Raw genomic sequence first — 20,358 nt, 5'->3', positions numbered from 1 at the left:
ATAAGTCACAATTTATTTTTTATTTAGTGGCAGAAATGGGCTTGTACACATTCCTCTGCCAATGCATAAATGACAATTAAGTTCTAACAGAAATAATATGTATATATACTCAGTGACTTGCATGAACAGTTTTTAGTCATGACTAAAACATATCATTGAATCAGAATTTTTTGATTGACATGAAAATGGATTGCTTGAACTGATTCGCAGAAATTAACTTAACTTATCAGCGCTAACCAAGAACTGGAATGCATTTTTTGCTATTCATGCTCATGTTTAAGAAATGTCATGTGTAATGCAACTCTTTGCTAGCCCCTCTGGAAAGCCCTTTTTATGCTTTTTGTTTTTTCTTTTTTTCAAACTCTTGAGAAAAACATTAGCTCTAGGCTCAAGCACAAATGTGTCATTGCTATTATTATTTAATGCATGCAGGCTAGCTGTAAACTTAACGTTGAATGTGGTTGTTGCTGCTTGTTGACCTGGATAGTGATTTTTCACTCACGTACAGCCTGGTTGTGTATCTGAAGATGCTCCTTCCTGTAAGTATAGGAAAGCTGGTGCCTTAGTCAAAAGGTTGTTAAATAACCAATCTAAAATTATTAAAAAGACCAGTCTTGCAGCTCCTCTCTGTGGTCAGCAGAGGTCTCCCTGATGCTGATTCAGGACTTCTTTGTCCAGTGTTATATATACTTAGGCTCTGACCTTTCCTTGCATTATTTGATTCAAAATTTTAGTTTGCAATTCTGCATTTTTAGATTGTATGGATGTGTCTTTTGCAGTTCTGTCTGAGTTTGAGAACACAGTGTGAGCCTGCTGTTGCATTTATGTTGATGCTTTGCTTATTTGCTGCTTATGCATGTGGAATGAAACAGACCTTGCAATTTTTATAGAGAGTAAAACTCGGAGGTAGGACTTCTTTAGAACTTTCCAATGTCAGCTAGTTTGCTTTAGAGTATTCGGAGTCAGACTACATAATGTCCTGATCTGAGCTCTGAAGTAAACTCCATAATTACAACCTTACAGGTTTCTAGAACATTCCACAGGAGGTCTCTAAGTGGAACTTTGCTCTCTGTATGAAACAAGGCTGCATATCTGTATATGATTAAATATAATGAGGAGGGTTTCCTTGTGAATGTAGTGCTCCATCAGGTTAAATTGAGGACGGATCCACCTGCAGTGTCCATACTGAGAAGCACTATGAAAACCTTACTTCACAAACAGGGGCTAATGAATCAAACCAGGACAGCCAGGCTAAACTCACTATCTGTTTCTATTCATATGGCTTTGTAGCCTCAAAACTAGCTGGCAACAGCATCAGGAAGCCCTAAGATAAGGAGAAATTTGTCTATATTTAGCACAAATGATAGCAGGAAGTTGTTGCAAAGTTTGTTGGTAACAAAAACAAAGTGTATAATATAATATAATATAATATAATATAATATAATGTATGTATAATATGTATAATAATATTTTACATTTAGAATTTAAAAACAAACATTATAGTTTTTCTTTTAACATTCCTTTTACTTTTTTTATTGTATTATTTTATTGTATTACTATTCAAACAATATCAAAACATCTGCCAAATGCATAAGTGAAAATTAATATAACATACATTTATATATAATATATATGTTATACGTCATAGTTACTTTAGTTATATTTTATATATAAATGTATATTATATATATAAAATATAACTATAAAGTAACTATGAAGTAGAACGTGTGTATTATGTATGTATATTATAATATAATATTATAATATACTTATATTAAAAATATAAGTACAATATATAAATAATATATGTATAAATTATATATAAATGTATATTAAATATATATAAAATATAACTACTATATATATATATATATTATATATGTAATGTATGTGTATATTATATATAAATGTATATTAAATATATTTAATATATTACTACTGTTTTATATATAGTGTGTGTGTTATATATATATATATATATATATATATATATATATATATATATACACACAATGTATTTATATTTTATGTAACATATGTATATATTATATATAAATGTATTTTATATTTTATAATTTGTATTTTATATAATGTATAGAAATCCTATAAATATAAAATAAATATAATAATAAATGTAATAATATAATAAATATAAATCTGTAGTAGAAAAGACATCTGCCAAATGCATATATGTATGCATGTATGTATGTGTAATATATAATATATATAATTGTGTTTTTTTTTTGTTTTTTTTTTTTTTTTTTTTTTTTTTTATTAATTTTTGGTACAATGTGCTCCAGTAATGTCATCCAAGTTTATTCATTTTGGAGCAAAGTCTGAAGATTCACAGTCTGTGAATTATTTATCAATGTCTAAATGATGTGGTGCTGCTAATTTTTGCTAAATTTCGTTAATTCTTCATCTGGTTTGCGGCTGCCAGTGCGAACTAGGCAGATGCCTGTTGAATTTTCATGAGTCGCCTCTTGAGCCAAGGCTGAGCCGCCTCGCTCTCTACAATTATGCAGATCTGAGCACCTTAGGGACTCCTGCGGTATGCGGAGAGCTTTTGCCATTTCTCCGCCAACCCTTTAAAAACAGCGACACACTCCCCGACGTGCACGCTCCAAAAACCATGTGTTATCCGTGAGCAAATCCAAACGTGGCTGGGGGGAATTCCCAGAAGTCCTAGCCCTGGGAGGATCGAGCAGAGGGAGAGGATAAGGGTTGGGAAAGATGAGAGGACTAAATCCTTGCTACATGTCTGCTAATAAAGAATTACCACCTTTTTATTGTTGCCGAGCCTTCATCTGTCAAAAAACGACGACCCTTGCAAAACCGAGCAGAGAATTGCTTTTGAAAATTGCTTTTCCCTGCAGGAGGCCTCTGGAGGGAATACAGAGAAAGAAGCCAAGCAAATGACAGTGTACTGCGTTTTAGTGGCCATCTTGGATTCCCGAGGGCAAAGAGTGCATTTAAAGAGCGTTTCCTACATCATCCAGTTCAAATCATGAGGATTCTAAGCATTTGGGGGGTGAATGAAGAAGATCTGTTTATAAATGTGGCCGCAGAGCCATTTTTAGACTATGCTGTTGTAGAAAAGCGCAGTGAACCTTGAATGCGAAGATGCGTAACATGTATTGGTTCTCCTCTGCGCCCGTGTGGCCGGCACAACAACTCGAGAACCAATTAGGCTGTGAGAAAAGGCCTTAGCACAGCCATTAGTGTTCGTAGTCAAATCTGGGGCGACTGCCAGGAACACCCATCGTAAATTCGCCTCTTTTTCGTGGACGTCTGGAGACCAAATCTTCTCTGTTATCTTTGATTGGCAGTGTGAAGATTAGTTGGTTTGTTTGAGAGCGCTTGTGGTTATTACTTGAATTGGAACTGCGTTTTCTTGTTTCGTCCACTTCGGTTGGTTGAATTATTTGACATAAACAGGCAAACGACAAGTGAAAGGAAGTGTATGTGTAGGCCTTCTTGCTCCTAGTAATTGCCTGTTGTCTCTTGGGTGCGCTGTCTGGAGAACTGCCAGAAATTCCCACTTTATTTGCTGACAGTTGTGTAGGACGGCAACGATGGAGAGAGTTCTGAATACCATCATTAGTCCCCGACTGAAAAAACAAGCTCTTCGTGCTGGGAAAAGGGACAAAACGCGCACAGAGGAAAGAAGTAGAGAGAATGAGTCAAAGCATGGAGGTGGAAAAGAAAGACAAACCAGGAAACAGGAAAAGAATAGGTTTATGAAAACGACGTAGATACGTTTAGCGTGATGTCGGTTCCTGTCAACCTCTCAGGAAGATCGTCTTATCGCCACTCGACAACACTGACGTGCAGCATTCAGTCTACATTACGGATGTTAGCAACATATTGAATCATTCACTGTAGTGGGCGAACACATGCTAGATAAGTCATTAGAGATGACAACTTTATAAACGCCTTAATTGTTTTGTCATTAATGTTTTATTGGATTGCTAGCTCCAATGCGCATGTGATTGTGAGGGGGTGTTTAAAATGACCAAGAGTCTTAAAACTCTTGGTCATTTTATGTTGTTAACAATTAGCTTCTTATAGATTTGAAATATGGAGATGCAAAAGAACTACTTATTCTGACAATAAGAAAACATTGTTGAAGGGGGGAAATTGTTGAAACCACAAGAATAGGCCGTAGTTTTAACCAGTCAAAAGTTTTTTAAGATTTTTAATTTTTTTTTTTTTTTTTTTTAAAGAATTCTCTCATGCTCACCAAAAGTACAGTAAAAACAGTCAACTTTTTCACTTAGATTTGAATATATTTTGAAATGTAATTTATTCCTGTGATAAAAGCAAAATTTTCATCATCATTACTCCATTCACATGATCCTTCAGAAATCATTCTAATATGCTGATTTGCTGTTCAAGAAACATTTTTTATTGTTGTCGTTATTGATATTTAAAACAGTTGAGTACATTTTTTTTTTTCTTTGATTCATAGAAAGATCCAAAGATCAGCATTTATCTGAAATAAAAAGTTTTGTAACATTATACACTATACCATTCAGAAGCTTGAAGTCAGTATAATTAGATAAAGAAATTATATAAATTAATACTTTTATTTAGCAAGGATGCTTTGAGTTGATTAAAATTGATGATAAAGACATGATAATATAATGTTACAAAAGGTTTCTATTTCAGATAAATGCTGTTCCACTGAACTTTCTATTCATCAAAGAAACCTAAAAAAAATTCTACTTAGCTATTAATAATAATAATAAATGTTTTTTGAGCAGCAAATCAGAATATTAGAATGATTTCTGAAGGATCATGTGACTGGAATAATGATGCTAAAAATTCAGCTTTGAAATCACAGGAATAAATGACATTTTAAAATATATTAAAATAGAAAACTCTTATTTTAAACAGTAAAATATTTAAAATTTTTACTGCTTTTGCTGTACTTTGGATCAAATAAATGCAGGCTTGGTGAGCAGAAGAGACTTCTTTAAAAAATCTTTGAAAAATCTTACTGTTCAAAAACTTTTGACTGGTAGTGTACTTTGCAGAAATGTATGTAGACTTTGTAATCTGACCATAAATATATGTTTTCTTAAAAACACTTAATGCAGAGCCCTGGTACAATGTTCAGTACTGTTTAAACGTTTAGGGTCAGTAGGGTGTGTGATATATATTGTATACAATAATATCGTAATTGTTATTTTAAAGGTATGCGATTTGACATTATTGACTATATTCCAAGAACAGACACTGAAAATAGTTCCAAACAAAGCCACAGCAGAACTGTTTTGCATCTCTGAGCAACACACAAAGGTGTTTCATTACTAAATCAATCAGCCGTTTGAACGAATCGGTTAAATGAATGACTCAAGTGATTTGCCGCCCCCTCCTGTGGTTTTAAGTTTATATTTAAAGTTTCCCCTTTTTTCCCCCAAATCATTTCAATAACCACAAAAAGATATTTGTCTATTTCAAATAAAACGTACTGCTCATCAAACAGGTCTGGAAAAAAATGTATCAGGGTTTACACAATAAGGATTTTTAACAGTGATCATATAGCAGCACACTTCTGATTTTGAGCAGCAAATCAGCATATTAGAGTGATATCTGAAGGATCATGTGACACTGAAGACTGGAGTAATGATGCTGAAAATTCAGCTTTGCATCACAGGAATAAATTACAATTTAAATATATTAAAATAGAAAACAGTTATTTTAAATTGTAATAATATTCCACAGTATTACTGTATTTAATGTGTTTTTGGTGAACATAAAAAGACCATTTTTGAACTTTATAGAAATTACTTTGGGTCCTTGCATCAGTATTACAAATGTAAATATTTTCTCTATTACTTTGCAGACACAGTCTGACGTAATCTCTCTCTCTTTGTGTTTCAGACTCAAGCAGATCAGTGTCGGTATGTAGTGGGCAGCATACTGTGTGAAAATGAAGAGAAACCTGATGAAGAGCTACAGCGTCTGTACGAGAAATTCGGCTACAAGGTCATCTCCTTCCCAGAAGTCACCTGTGCCGTAACTTCCTCGTTTCCAAACAGATGCACTCTGTCCCCCGTCTGCGGCGCTTACAGAGTCTATCCTGATCTACAACAGTATATAAAGGTAACAGTCATGCTTATTTTTACATCTAATTAAAAATGACTAAAAAACACCTACTGCAGGTCTTTTTTTAGTGTATGCTATTTATGTTTATCTCTTGATTTTTTTTTTTTTTTTTTTTTCACCTCTTAGAACATAACTCAACTTATACTTACAGTAAATTGAAATCCTAATGTATGATGTGTTATCGACACTTATTGAGTTGCAGGGTTTAATAATATAAATGATCCCCAAACCATTTTCACAGCTGATAATATATGACTAATTGCTATACACGATACCTGGCCGAACCTAAATCGGACAGAGTGCAGTGCTCTGCTTTATATATTATAATTTCCTTGGTGCGTTACACACCTCACATCACTAGTGGTCAATACCTGGCACATCTAATGGAGGACAGCATCTGAGGAACGTGTGTAAATGGGAGGAAACGACCTTAACAACTTCTGAATGGACAGATAACTAGATAGAGAGATGGTAAAGAGGCTGTTAATGAGGTCAGTTAGTGTGAGCTTGCTGGTTGGCGTTTCAGCAGCAGTTCAGTACGGTTCAGTGCAGTGAGATAATGCGAAAGATGATGTGCAACTTACCATTTATGAACCGTAATGACACATGAAACTTGAGACGTTATTTATATAGGTTTCATTTTTCTAGTGCTAATGCTGTTCTTGTGCTCTTTGTCCAATAAGTAACCACCTAGAGTACACAAGCAGCCAGCTATCAATGCCTTGGCAACCATCTATAACACCTTTGTGTTGTGATGCTTGTGCACATTGGGTAACCAGTATGGAATGCACAACCAAAAATGGCATCCTCGAGGCTCGCAATATTGGCGTGACAATCTGTCCTAGTTGCCTCGCTGGCACACGGGCCGTCTCATACAGTTACAAAGCAGTCTGTACCAGATGCTCATATATTTCCCTAGATGAAAAGGAGTTTTGTCTACGTACTATTATTGAATACAAGGAATTCCTGTAGTTTATGCATAAGCATTTGTAAAGGGGTTGACTGTAAACACAATTCAGGTATAGGTCTCTGTCCATTTTCTTAAGAAAATAGCTACAGTAAAACTGTGATGTAAAAGCAGATTTCACTTGTTGACCTGGTACTTCAATTTTTTTGTCCTTCCTTCTTTCTCTCTTCAACTCACACACACACCTTTCCTAACTTGGCTTGTCTGACAGCTTATTAAGAGTAGTGCAATAGTTACATGAGCAGTGCAGTGTAGGAGTCAGCATAAGATGTATGTTGCATTATGGGATTGTGTGTGTGTGAGTTTGTAATGTGATGTATATGGAGTGGCAGAGTGTCCAAAGATGGGACTGAGCAGATGAATAATGGAGAGACATTCACAAATGCACGTGCGTGTAGGCAGGGACATGTCTTTACAATGATTTATTGAACAGGGTCTGGCAGAAGTTCAGACTGGCGCTTCCTTTATTATGAAGCTGGGGTAAGACTTCCTGCAAAGACCTCTGTACACCCACCATTACCATACAGAGCATGCGCCACACTTCAACGACAACCCTTATAGGCCATGTAAGTCATCAGGGTGCCTGATTTGTGTGTCTGGAGTATTTGCTCATTTGTAATACATTGCTCAAGCAGAACAGTGATTTAGTAATAGTTGTTCATGAGTCCCTTGTTTGTCCTGAACAGTTAAACTGCTCACTGTTCTTCAGAAAAATCTTTCAGGTCCAACAAATTCTTTGGTTTTTCAGCATTTTTGTGTATTTGAACCCTTTCCAACAATAACTGTATGATTTTGAGATCCATCTTTTCACACTGAGGACAACTGAGGGACTCATATACAACTATTACAGAAGGTTCAAACACTCACTGATGCTCCAGAAGGAAAAATGATGCATTAAGAGCCGGGGGGTGAAAACTTTTGAACAGAATGAAGATATGTACATCTTTCTTATTTTGCCTAAATGTCATATTTTCTTCAGTGAGTACTGCCCTTCAGAAGCTACAGAATATACTTAGATATTTCCCAGAAGACAAAATAAGTTAAATTTACTCTGATCTTTAAAAAGTTTTCACCCCCTGGCTCCTAATGCAATTTGTTTCCTTCTGGAGCATCAGTGAGAACTGAACCTTCTGTAATAGTTGCGTATGAGTTGTACTCAGTGTGAAAAGTTGGATCTCAAAATCATACAGTCATTATTGGAATGGGTTCAAATTCACAAAAAATGCTGGAAAACCAAAGAATTTGTGGGACCTGAATGATTTTTCTGAAGAATAGCAGGCAGTTTTACAGTTCAGGATAAATAAAGGACTCACGAGCAACTATCACTAAAAAAAAGAGAAAGAAATACGGCTGTGGATCATTCAGGTAACAACACAGTATTAAAATCAAGTGTGTGTAAACTTTTGAACAGGGTGATTTTTATGCATTCAACTATTATTTTCTCTTGTGAACTACATGTAAACATCTTTTATGCGAAATATCTTATTCAGGTCAGTACTAAATAAAAAATAACATGCATTTTGAATGATCCCTCTTATTTTGCTAAAATAATTCACGTTTTGCAGATTATGCAAGGTGTATGTGAACTTTTGACCTCAACATCAGGTATAACCATATAAGAAGCACATTAAAGTCTTTGTAATATTTACTGTGTTGCTTTTTATTACATTGCAAAGTAATTATGAATATCCAACGTATTACACAGGCTGTGTTTGTGTCTGTAGTTCCTTTAAATATCCTGTGGAGTGAACATGTTGAAAATGGCTTCTGTTGGTTCTCTGCCGAGCATGGCAGTTGGCACAGGGAGTTGCGGTCTGTTGTGGCATGGGTCAAACACTGAACGGCCTCTCTGCCAACCCTAGATATCCCTTTTTATCTTCTCCATTGACAAATCCTTTCTCTTTATTCATCTCCCACACACCTCTCCATCTTCGTATTGGTCCCTCAGTCCTCTTTTCTCTATCGTTCTTGGTGGAGGAGATAAATCACTTGTCCACCCGCTATCGATGGAAGACACAGACACATTCTTCTCAATCTGCTGAGAGGCTGAGCCTTCGCTGAAGATGATAAACACACACACACACAAACACACGGACCATCTGTTAGACAGCGAGAGGGCAGAATCTCCTGCACCCACACAGGAGTTCACTCCTAAGAAACAGCGTACACAGAGTATGTGGGCAGTCCCATTACACCGTAACAGTGATTTCAAGCTGTGCGTGTGTTTGTGTGTGAGTGCGTGCCGACCCGTGAGCGAGCCGACTGCTGACTGTCAGAGGATTGACTAAGCCCATTAAAAGAGGTGATTTTTAGAAGTAAGGATAAAGGAAGGGTGAGATAAGCTACATTAGAGGGATTTGCCTGAACCCCTGTAGTTCTGTAACAACGCACCCCTGACTCAGTTTTGTCTAAACTCGAAACACTAAGTTTTAATCCAATTTATAGCATCTCACTGATCCGCTCAACTTCACATTTGAGAAATTATGTACCTAGTGGCCAAACTGATCAATGTTTGCTGTCTGATGACTAATGTTTTTGCACTTTTTATAGCCTTTGGTTGCAAAAACATGTTAAGCTCTAGCAAGCAACCGTATCTGATATGAAAATAATCTTAAAGGGATATTTCACCCAAAAATGAAAATTCTGTCAAGGATAACTCCACTTCCAGAACAACAATTTACAAATAATTTGCTCAGCCCATTGTCATCCAAGATGTTCATGTCTTTCTGTCTTAAGTCGTAAAGAAATGATGGTTTTTGAGGAAAGCATTTCAGGATTTTTCTCCATATAATGGACTTCATTGGTGCCCCGATTTTGAACTTCCAAAATGTAGTTTAAAGGCAGCTTCAAAGGGCTCTAAACGATCCCAGCCGAGGAAGACCACTTTAAGGACTCACCCTCATGTTGTTCCAAACCTGTAAGACCTTTGTTCATCTTGGGAACACAAATTAAGATATTTGTGATGAAATGCTGGCTCCCGCGTCAGCAGCAACATACGCATGCACTATGGCATGCTTGTGAATGTGCGTCAAAGACTGACACGGAAGAGAAGAAATTGTTGAATAAAGTTGTCAATTTTGTTTTGTTTTGGGTTTTTTTGCACACAAAAAGTATTCTCGTAGCTTCATAAAATTCAGGTTGATCCACTGATTTCACATGTATTATTTTAACGATGTTCTTACTAAAATGCATAAAAATATCTTAATTTGTGTTTTGAAGATGTACGAAGGTCACACGGGTTTAAAACGGCATGAGGATGATTAATGAATGACAGAATTTTCATTTTTTGCTGAACCATCCCTTTAAAACAGAGCTTATTTGAACATTTATTTCAATGCAAACCATGCACCACAGACATATATATTATAAATTCATTACTGTTTTAAGACTGAGAGGACATTCCTATACATATCTATGCAACTTTCCTTTTACTTTAATGTAGATTTTTTTTAACATCTTTACCGTTTGATGTTGTTTCATCAAGATTTTCAGAATGTATGATAATCTTTTATGTGTAAAAGCCTTTTCGTACCATCATTACATGTTATTAATTGCAAGCAAATCTATCTCAAGTTGACTCCGCCCATCTTGGCAGTTACCTGAACAACATACTGATTCTGTTTCCCTCTAGTCCAATCAGCTCATGAATAATGCAGCTCTGTCCCTCCCTGTCCTCTTTGATGTTATTATTTGTTAAATTAAACATGCAAAATTGTGGTAGTACACGGCATCCATATTTAATGAGCTTTCCACTGTGTGAGCAGCTGGGAAAGAACCGCAGTGAATCTGTGGAGCAAAAAATGAATGTAGTAAGATGAATGGAATCAAGAATATGGTGAAAGGTGAGACAACTACAAAAGCTTCTACAAAATTTGATATATATATTTTTTTAATTTCCAATTTTCAAATTGGTGTGTGTGTGTGTGTGTATATATATATATATATATATATATATATATATATATATATATATATATATATATATATATATATATATATATATATATATGTATATATATATGTATGTATATATATGTATGTTAGGGCTGTCAGTTTGACACGTTAACTAAATTAATATTTGAACGCAGTTAACGCGCTGGCCCCACCTCCAGACCTGTACGTCATCTTATATTTCATATAATTGACTGTTGACAAATATAATGCAGGGCAACAACTCCACAAATGCAGTTATGCCCTAAAATTTTTGGTTATTGGTGCAAAAAAAATGTCCCTGTATGTGTTTTGTCTCATGTTTATATACATCACATATTTATGTATATAGCAAGAGCAATATGACACAAGTGCTGATTTTGTCCCGATCTATCACAAGCTTACATGTGATTTTATACAACAGTTCAGTATTTATGAAGTTTATATTGTGTTATATTTTAAACACTATATTGTGTTTTTGCTTAATTTTGCAGAGAACATATTGCCTATGAAGCCGTAGCAGAATTGTTGCGCGTCTCTGAGCAACACAGTAGTGTTTTGTTTCTGAATAAATCCGCATTTTGAACGAATCATGTGAATCAATGACTCAAAGCCCTACTTATAAAAAAGAGCCTTTTACTTCATTCCTGAATGAATCAGCAATTTGAACAAATTGAATGAATGAATGACTCATAAAGACATTTACCGCCACCTGCTGGCAAATTTAGTTTCTTATTTAGAGTATCATTTCATCAAAAAAGAAGAAGAAAAATGAAACAATAAAGGGATACTTCACCAAAAAAAAAAAAAAAATCTGTCATCATGTACTCACCCTCATGTTGTTTCAAACCTTTCTTTTGTGGAACATGAAAGAAGGTATTTTGAAGACTGTTGGTAACAAAGTTGTTTTGGTTACCAGTGACTTTCATCGTATGAACAAAAAATACTGAGACGTTTCTCAAATTATTTTCTTTTATGTTCCATAGTTTACATTAGGCCGTTGCAGCATAAATGTTTATGTGTAATAAATTCTTTGTTGAATCAAATAAAATATTTATTTTTTAAGCTACACTTTGTAATGTCTACTTGATACTTTATCATTTAACACAAAAATAGCTTTAAATAATCTTTTGTGGGTATTTTCACAGTCAAATTTATTTTGGGATTAATTAGATTAATTCATTAATTAGATTATTCATTAATTAGATTAAATTAGATTAATTGTATTCAAACATTTAAATCGACTGACAGCCCTGTACATACATATGCACACTATATAATGTAAACACACAATCATTTTTCCAGATTTCACCACCAGTTGTTAGTTTTTATGGAGTCACTCACAGAATCTTTTTTAATATCTTGTAATTTTCTGTTGGCAGGGTTTACCTCCTATTAGTAATTTTGTGTTATAATTGTATTAACTGGAGCTTGTTCTAACACACAGTGAGCTAGAGAGGAAGAGAGAGGAGATAGAGGTAGAAGGAGGGATGGAAGCTGACCACAGGCTCCCCTTTTATGCTGTATGTGCCCCTCTAGAGAGAGTTTGTGTGGGTGGGCTGGCAGACAGGCTGTTTCGAGTCGTTTGATCCTCACAGGTAGCCCTACATCTTTAATGAGACCCTATCAACCCTCCCCCATCTCACATTCTTTACCTTCCCCTGGTCTTTCTTTGGGCCTATTTACGCCTGCCATTGGAAGTATGCATGCATACATACATTACTATTTAAAAATACAGTGTCTGTAATATTAATATTAATAATTCTCACCAATTATTCAAGCCAATATGCTCACAAAGTCTGCATTTACTTGATTCAAACAGGACAGTAAAAACAGTAATACTGTTAAATAGTTCTATTTAAATATATTTTTGAAATGTTTTATTTCTGTGATAGTTGTGCTGCTTAATGTTTCAGTGAGAACTGTGATACAATTCACAATTCTTTGATGAATAGAAATAGAACATGCAGTCATAGAACAGCACTTATTTAAAATAGAACTCATTTGTAACAATATACATGTCTTTACTTTGTCTTTGGTTTGATAAATTTAATAGATCCCTGCTTAAAGTATTATTTTCTTTCAAAATAAATAAATACAACAGTTTGAAACAATGTATAATATACTAGTGTATAATATACTGTTACATCAATCAAAAATATTGTTATATTTTTAATTTTAATAAATATAGTCAATAATGTTTTTGCAATCCAAACACAAGAACTATGAGAATATCAGTTTGTAAAATGTTAAACAGAAACAAAATTTTAGAACAGAGTCAAAAACAATATGAACAGCAGTAGTTAAATAAATACTTTCGCTGCATAATAGAAGGCAAAAGAAGGTTTAAATGGCGATCTGCTGGCAAGCTCACCACTTGTAATTAGATTGATGTTAATAGTAGGTGCCTCTTTCTCTCACACACTCTCTATAGCGTAAATATATAGTTGTTGTAACAGACTCCAGTAGCTTTAAATTGCCTAGCATTCAGCAAAAATGAACTGTACTATTTATGCAGCCTATTAGACTATTTTTGTCTTTGTCTGTGAACGAGGACTAATACAGGAGCAAAAGAGAGTTCTCACTTAAGCGGTTCAGTCAGGCAGACAGTCATTGACTTAATCATTGAAGAAGCCAATCAGTGAGTGTGTTTGTGTGTGTGTGTGTGTGCATATGCATTCTGGTGAGGGCACGGCAGTATGCCAGATATAGCTGCTTCATAATTGATATGGGCTTCCTGGAGTATTGTGTACGTGTGTGTGCTGTCGCTGACTATATGTGTATGTTATCATGGAATAACTGAGGCATGAGCCAGGAGCAAAGATGTGTCCATCACAGCAGTGAACCATGGTGGGCTTTGTAGTGAATGCTTAAGATCCAGTCGTGGGATATTTCACGGATTCACTTTCTTCTTGGGGTTGAGGAAAGTTCAACAGAAAATCCCTTCGGGCGAGAGTGATTTGCAGGACAGATAAATAGAAAATTTATCTAAATATAGTGTCGTTTGGGGCTCGGTTTCTTCTGTTTTGGATTTGTTTAAAAAGCTAAGCCAAAAATATGCATATTAATAATGATTAATGGTTGTTAGTTTGCATTAAAAACATGTTTCGTAATGAATGAGCCCTTAAAGGAGAAGTCCACTTCCAAAACAAAGATTCGCATATAATGTACTCACCCCCTTGTCATCAGAGATGTGTATGTCTTTCTTTCTTCAGTCGTAAAGAAATTGTTTTTTGAGGAAAACATTTCAGCATTTTTTTCCATATAGTGGACTGCTATGGTGCCCCGATTTTGAACTTCCAAAAGACAGTTTAAATGCGGCTTCAAACGATCCCAAATGCGGTTGTAAAAAATCCCAGCCAAGGAAGAAGGGTCTTATCTAGCAAAACGATTGGTTATTTTCATTAAAAAATACAATTTAAATACTTTTTAATCTCAAATGCTCATCTTACCTTGCTCTCCTTGAACTCTGTGTATTCTGACTCAAGACAGTTAGGGTATGCTGAAAAACTCCAATCGTATTTTCTCCCTCAACTTCAAAAATCATTTCAAAATCATCCTATATCGCTGCAGAAGTACCGACCAAGTCTTTGCAAAGCAAACATGCAAAGAAGATCAAACACCCTTAACAAAAAAGGTAAAACAGCGATATAGGACGATTTCGAAGTTGAGGGAGAACATGAGATGGGAGTTTTTTGACATACCCTAACTGTCAGAAACCGGAACAAAAACAGTCCAGGCAGAGTAAGACAAGACGAGCGTTTGACATTAAAAAGTTTATAAACTGTACTAGTTCTATGAAAATAACCGATTGTTTCGCTAGATAAGACCCTTCTTTCTCAGAAGTTCAAAATCGGGGCACCATATCATTCCATTATATGGAGAAAAATGCTTAAATGTTTTCCTCAAAAAACATAATTTCATTACGACTGAAGAAAGAAAGACATGAACGTCTTGGATGACAAGGGGGTGAGTACATCAAATGTGAATCTTTGTTTTGGAAGTGGACTTCTCCTTTAAGGTGTCAGGTAACAGAAGTCTCTACTTTTGCTATAATGAACATAGATCAGACAGACACAATCATCTCACCGTATTCTCCCCTCTTTATCACTTCTATTAATCCCAATCACAGGTGATAGCTGTAACACAGATTACATTAGCCACAAAAGATCAAATTAGGGCCTGGCATGTTCACCTGAGTGACAAAAACTGCTGCAAGAGCATAATCAATTGGTCTTCATAATTTAATCAAGTAGCTCTGTGAACCACAATTCGCGTTGTTGGTTTCAAGACTCTCAAGAAAACCAAAGCACACAAAAACACTCGCACTTTATGTAACACGTACCAGCAGATGAGCCACACACACACTTAAAAACCAAGCAAGATGCAGGATGAAACACAGTCCTTCACATGCAGAGCAATGAAAGTCTAAACATGAAAGTCCGCCTCCTCTCTAAGCCAGCATAAAAGAGGAGAACAAAAGCAGCTGATGGAAAGCCACAGGGTGGGAGGGGCAATCACCTGTCTTTTTAATCAACATCATACAATCAGTGCTTTCATACAAACATGCAGCGCACACACAAACAAACACATACACAGGTACACAGGTCTCCAATATGTGGGAGGGTGGTGATTTCATATATATTTTGCCTGGAAGCACACATGAACTCATAAAACCAGAGGGAGATGCCCACCTCTGCTCCCTGCTGATGCTTGATTCCAAGTAAACAAGTCGGTGTGGCTGAAAAAAGCAGCTGATTTGAGGAAAACATGAGGAAAGGGGCTTCATGGATTTTAATTAGTGATAGACATTGGACAGATGTTGCTTGATTATATACATAGTTTTGTGTATGTGAACCTTTTCCAACAATGACTATGATTTTGAGATCCATCCAGACAGCTGACGGATAACTCATATACGACTATCACGAAAGGTTCAAACGCTTACTGATGCTCCAGAAGGAAAAATAATGCGTTAAGAGCTGGGGGGTGAAAACTTTTGGAATTTGAATATCAAGATAAATTTAACTTATTTTGTCTTTTGGGGAACATGTAACTCTCTTCTGTAGCTTCTGAAGGGCAATACTAAATTAAAAAAAAAAAAAAAAAAAGATATTTAGACAAAATAAAAATGTACACATCCTCATTCTGTTCAAAAGTTTTCACCCCCCTGACTGTTAATGCATCACGTTTCCTTCTAGAGCATCCTTTTCAGTCCTTTCACTTTAAAGTCTGCATCTAATTTAGGTGAAAAGCACACAGCCGAAATGAATTGTTTAATTATAGTCCAAGAACCCTGTGATTTCCAGCTGCCTCCCTGCATACCTACGATCGTCTCCGCTGGACCAGTGCCCTAAGATGTACCCCCCATTGTGTACAATTACAGCTGGAAATACCAGCGGCCCGGTCGGCAACATCTAGCACATCTCCCTCTCGATGGGAATAACCGCTTCCTCACAGCGCTGGGAGACCAGCATTGTGTTTTGGACTTTAATGACTGTGGTTAAGAAAAGTGGGATGTGATTTTTGCCTCTTTAAATATCTCTGATGATGGACAACGCTGTGTGAAGGCTTATTAAGGATATTAAAGGGGCGTTATAGGCAACATTAAAGAAGCTCAGTTTTACAATACTTCAAAGGTCAGATTGAATCAGTCAAATTCTGTATCATCTTGGACTATCAAACCTATTTATTTACCATGTTTTAACAGATACTACAGCTTTTGAGCACAAGTACTCTGACAACCACATCAGGCACATTTGTGCTCAGACCCAACAGAACAGATCAGACAGACCAGCCCCACAAAAAAATGTTGCTTAAAATGGGAATTGTGTAATTTCTGCCAAACTAACGTCAAATAAACTACATTAGTCCCTCACTGTGATTGGTTGAACTAACGGATAGCCACACCCCAAACTCATGCCATTGGTTAAGGAAATGCTGTTGTGTTGGCTGGTCTTAGTGCCACAGTGTTTTCATTTTCTGGGAAAAAAATCAACCTGTGATTGGCTTATTTACACTTGTCTCAGCATATTAAACTGATATGAAGGATACAATTTCCAGCCTAAAATATTCTGCAACTTAACCTGTAAGCCAAGTAAATCCATTAAAGGGATAGTTCACCTAAAAATAAAATTCTGTTGTGGATGATGATATGAAATAAACCGTTTTGGTGTTCATTGACCATGAATAAAATCAAAGGTTTTATGTCAACATTTCAACAACTATGTATTTTTACTTCCTTTTCATGTGCTTCACCAATTGAATCCTTATAAGGTTATAGGTTGGGTTATATTTAGCATGCATTACAACACATTCACAATGCATTATGGTCTTGCATTGTTGAGTTCTGTCAATGCTATAAACGATGACTGGGTAGACTTTTGTCGCGAATATTAGTTTTAATGGTTATTGATCTCACAGGAACCAAATCACACAAAAGGTCTCAACCTAGGAGCAGGGGTCAAGCTACAGGGACCAGAAAACAACATAATGGCAGACATAGCTTATCTTTCTCAGACCAGCTGTGGCTCACATTGTCTGTGAAAAACAAAGTACAAACACATTTAATATTCCATGAGATAAATGCTGTCAGTTTCTCCAAGGTGGCATACATCAATAAACAGCCCTCCACTTTGGATGAAAAAAATGCAGGCTTTGGTTAGCAGATAAAACTTCTTTAAAAAACATTAAATATCTTACTGTTCAAAACTTTTGACTTGTAGTGTATACTATATAAAAAATCTTAGTACTACAACAGCTCCATGTCTAAAAAAAAACATGGTAATACCAAGTGGTTTATAAATGAACAGGAAATGAGAGTGGTAATCTAATCATACAGCCAACATGCAGGGGAAAACATGCTTTTAAAAATTCATGTTAAGGGAAAAACAGCTCGGTACGCACACCTGCACACACACTTTTAAGAAAAACATATTGATTGTGATAGGTCCAGCTAATATTTTCTGTTGTTCATTGGGGAAATTAAAGAAAACACTGTCAAGCAGACACTCTTGAACTATAACCCACACCAATAAATAATTCAAGGACAATCTTTTTAATAATAAGAAACAAACATGTATGCATAAAAACATATGATGTGTTTGAGTGTGTGTGTGTGTATGGACTTTGAGGTGCTAGAGACTGATTCATGCACTGTTAATGTGTACGGGTGTTGGTCTGACCCCTCAACCATACTCCCTCTGGGTCTCACTTCCATCACCACCAACTTATCACCTTAATGCAGAAGAAAGTAAATGGGAAACTGGCTTAAACACAAATCCAAAAGATCTATACAGCTGTCTGAAGTACTGGTCTGTATGCAATGCAACATGGATCACTTAAAGGAGAAGTCCACTTCCAAAACAAAGATTCACATATAATGTACTCACCCCCTTGTCATCCAAGATGTTCATGTCTTCCTTTCTTCAGTCGTAATGAAATTATGTTTTTTGAGGAAAACATTTCAGCATTTTTCTCCTTATAATGGACTGCTGTGGTGCCCCGATTTTGAACTTTCAAAATGCAGTTTAAATGCAGCTTCAAACAATCCCAAATGCAGTTGTAAACGATCCCAGTCGAGAAAGAAGGCTCTTATCTAGCATAACGATTGGTTTTGTTTTACGCAGTGGGATCGTTTAAAGCCACATTTAAACTGCCTTTTGGAAGTTCAAAATCGGGCCACCATAGCAGTCCATTATATGGAAAAAAATGCAGAAATGTTTTCCTCAAAAAACATAATTTCTTTACAACTGAAGAAAGAAACACATGAGCATCTTGGATGACAAGGGGGTGAGTACATAATATGTGAATCTTTGTTTTGGAAGTGGACTCCTTTAAGCATCTCGTGGCCTCAGGAAGTATTCATCTCTCAGTATTTGCCAGTGTTTGTCTTTCCTGTATGAAAGCTGGTGGACCAAACCTGCAATTACTGTCTCTGCAATTGCCTGTTTGCCTTTTGTCAGTTCGTCTGCTGTCTGAAATCAGACAGGAAATGAAATCCTGCTCTTCACAAACAACGCCAATCTTTATTTAAAGGTGATGTGTGTCAAATTGTCAGTGTTAAACTACTTTTATCCCAGCATCATTTTCAGAAGCAGCTTCAACTAAACTAAAAGAGCTTTTTTTAGTATCCTAACCAGGTCAATGCAACAACTTTAGTTTGACCAATTATGTGAGTTTAGGGTCAGGGCTGTCTGTTTGTTTAGGAAACCTGTGCTCAGTGTTGCCAAGTTCGTGGTTTTCCTGCGGAATTGGTCTACTTTAACACTGTTGCCGCGGGTTGTTTTTCATGTCTGCGGATTGAAGCAACCCCAGTAATATGATATTTAGCCCCTGGAATGCAAATGTTACCAGGGAAATAGCCAAAAATGTAGATTTTACCACCTGGAATTCACTAGTTTTCAGTAGCAATTTGGTGGCAACTCTGGCAACCCTGCTTGTCATTGTATTTCTGTTTGGTCAAACTACTGGTGCCAGAAATACACACTGTATATTTAGGCAGAAAGATATGAAAAGTTAAATATAGTCAGGGCAAAACGTCATTGTTACGACTTCATTTACATTATGAAAAAGCAACAGTTCCATTATTATAATGCCACATATCACACAAAGAATTGCGTTTTTTTTTTTTTCCAAATATCAACATGATTGTAAACATGATATTAATTTGATGAACAGCTCAATAAACAAGTTAAGATTAAGTGACTTACTTTTTAGACACAAGTTCCTGTTCCTGCTGCTCTATTTTTTTTGGAACATTCTTCCAAACAAAGCCACAACAGGACTGTTTCGCTTCTCCGAGCAACACACTACGGTGTTTCGTTACTGAATTAATCAGCCATTTGACCGAATCGGTTGAATTAATGACTCAGTGACTCACTCGTGCAGTGATTTTCCGCCACCTACTGGTGAGTTTAGATTTATATTTAAAGTATATTTTCCCTTTTCCCCCAAAATCATTTCGAATATCACTATTAAACGTTTTGTTTTTAAAACATCTAAACATTAAGCATTTATACATTACGCACTTCAGATTAACTGCATTCATTTCCTGCATTAAACACTTTGTGCCACCTTTGCATTGCAAACACAAATTTTGTTTATACTGATTTCATTTGATTGGTATCAGCCCTGTGGTGTCTTGCTGTTTGAATTTATTGATTAAATATAAGAATTTGACACAAAAGTTGATGCATACATTTAATTAGGTTAGAAAATAATGGTCTTGTAAAAGTAAAAATCTGTTTATACTTATTAGAAAATTTCTTTTCTGTTATTCCTGCAAATTAACCACCATACAGAATATGAAAAATATCAAAAGCTTTGGGAGCCAGTTGTCCACAGCA

At 35.8% G+C, this 20,358-nt stretch overlaps 1 protein-coding gene across 1 annotated transcript in view; it reads left to right on the top strand.

The window, feature by feature from the left end:
- The window catches only part of tex264a (testis expressed 264, ER-phagy receptor a), a 76,676-nt gene that overhangs the window by 11,163 nt on the left and 45,155 nt on the right, over window positions 1-20,358 (top strand). The window contains exon 2 of the mRNA XM_051112525.1: window positions 5,890-6,111. Within this exon, the coding sequence (XP_050968482.1) occupies window positions 5,890-6,111 (222 nt within the window). The remainder of the gene's footprint in view (window positions 1-5,889; window positions 6,112-20,358) is intronic.

Source organism: Labeo rohita, chromosome 6, assembly GCF_022985175.1.
Source record: "Labeo rohita strain BAU-BD-2019 chromosome 6, IGBB_LRoh.1.0, whole genome shotgun sequence".
Taxonomy (NCBI): Eukaryota; Metazoa; Chordata; class Actinopteri; order Cypriniformes; family Cyprinidae; genus Labeo; species Labeo rohita.
Note: the sequence above shows the minus strand (reverse complement) of the source record. Positions and strands in the feature narration are given on the sequence as shown.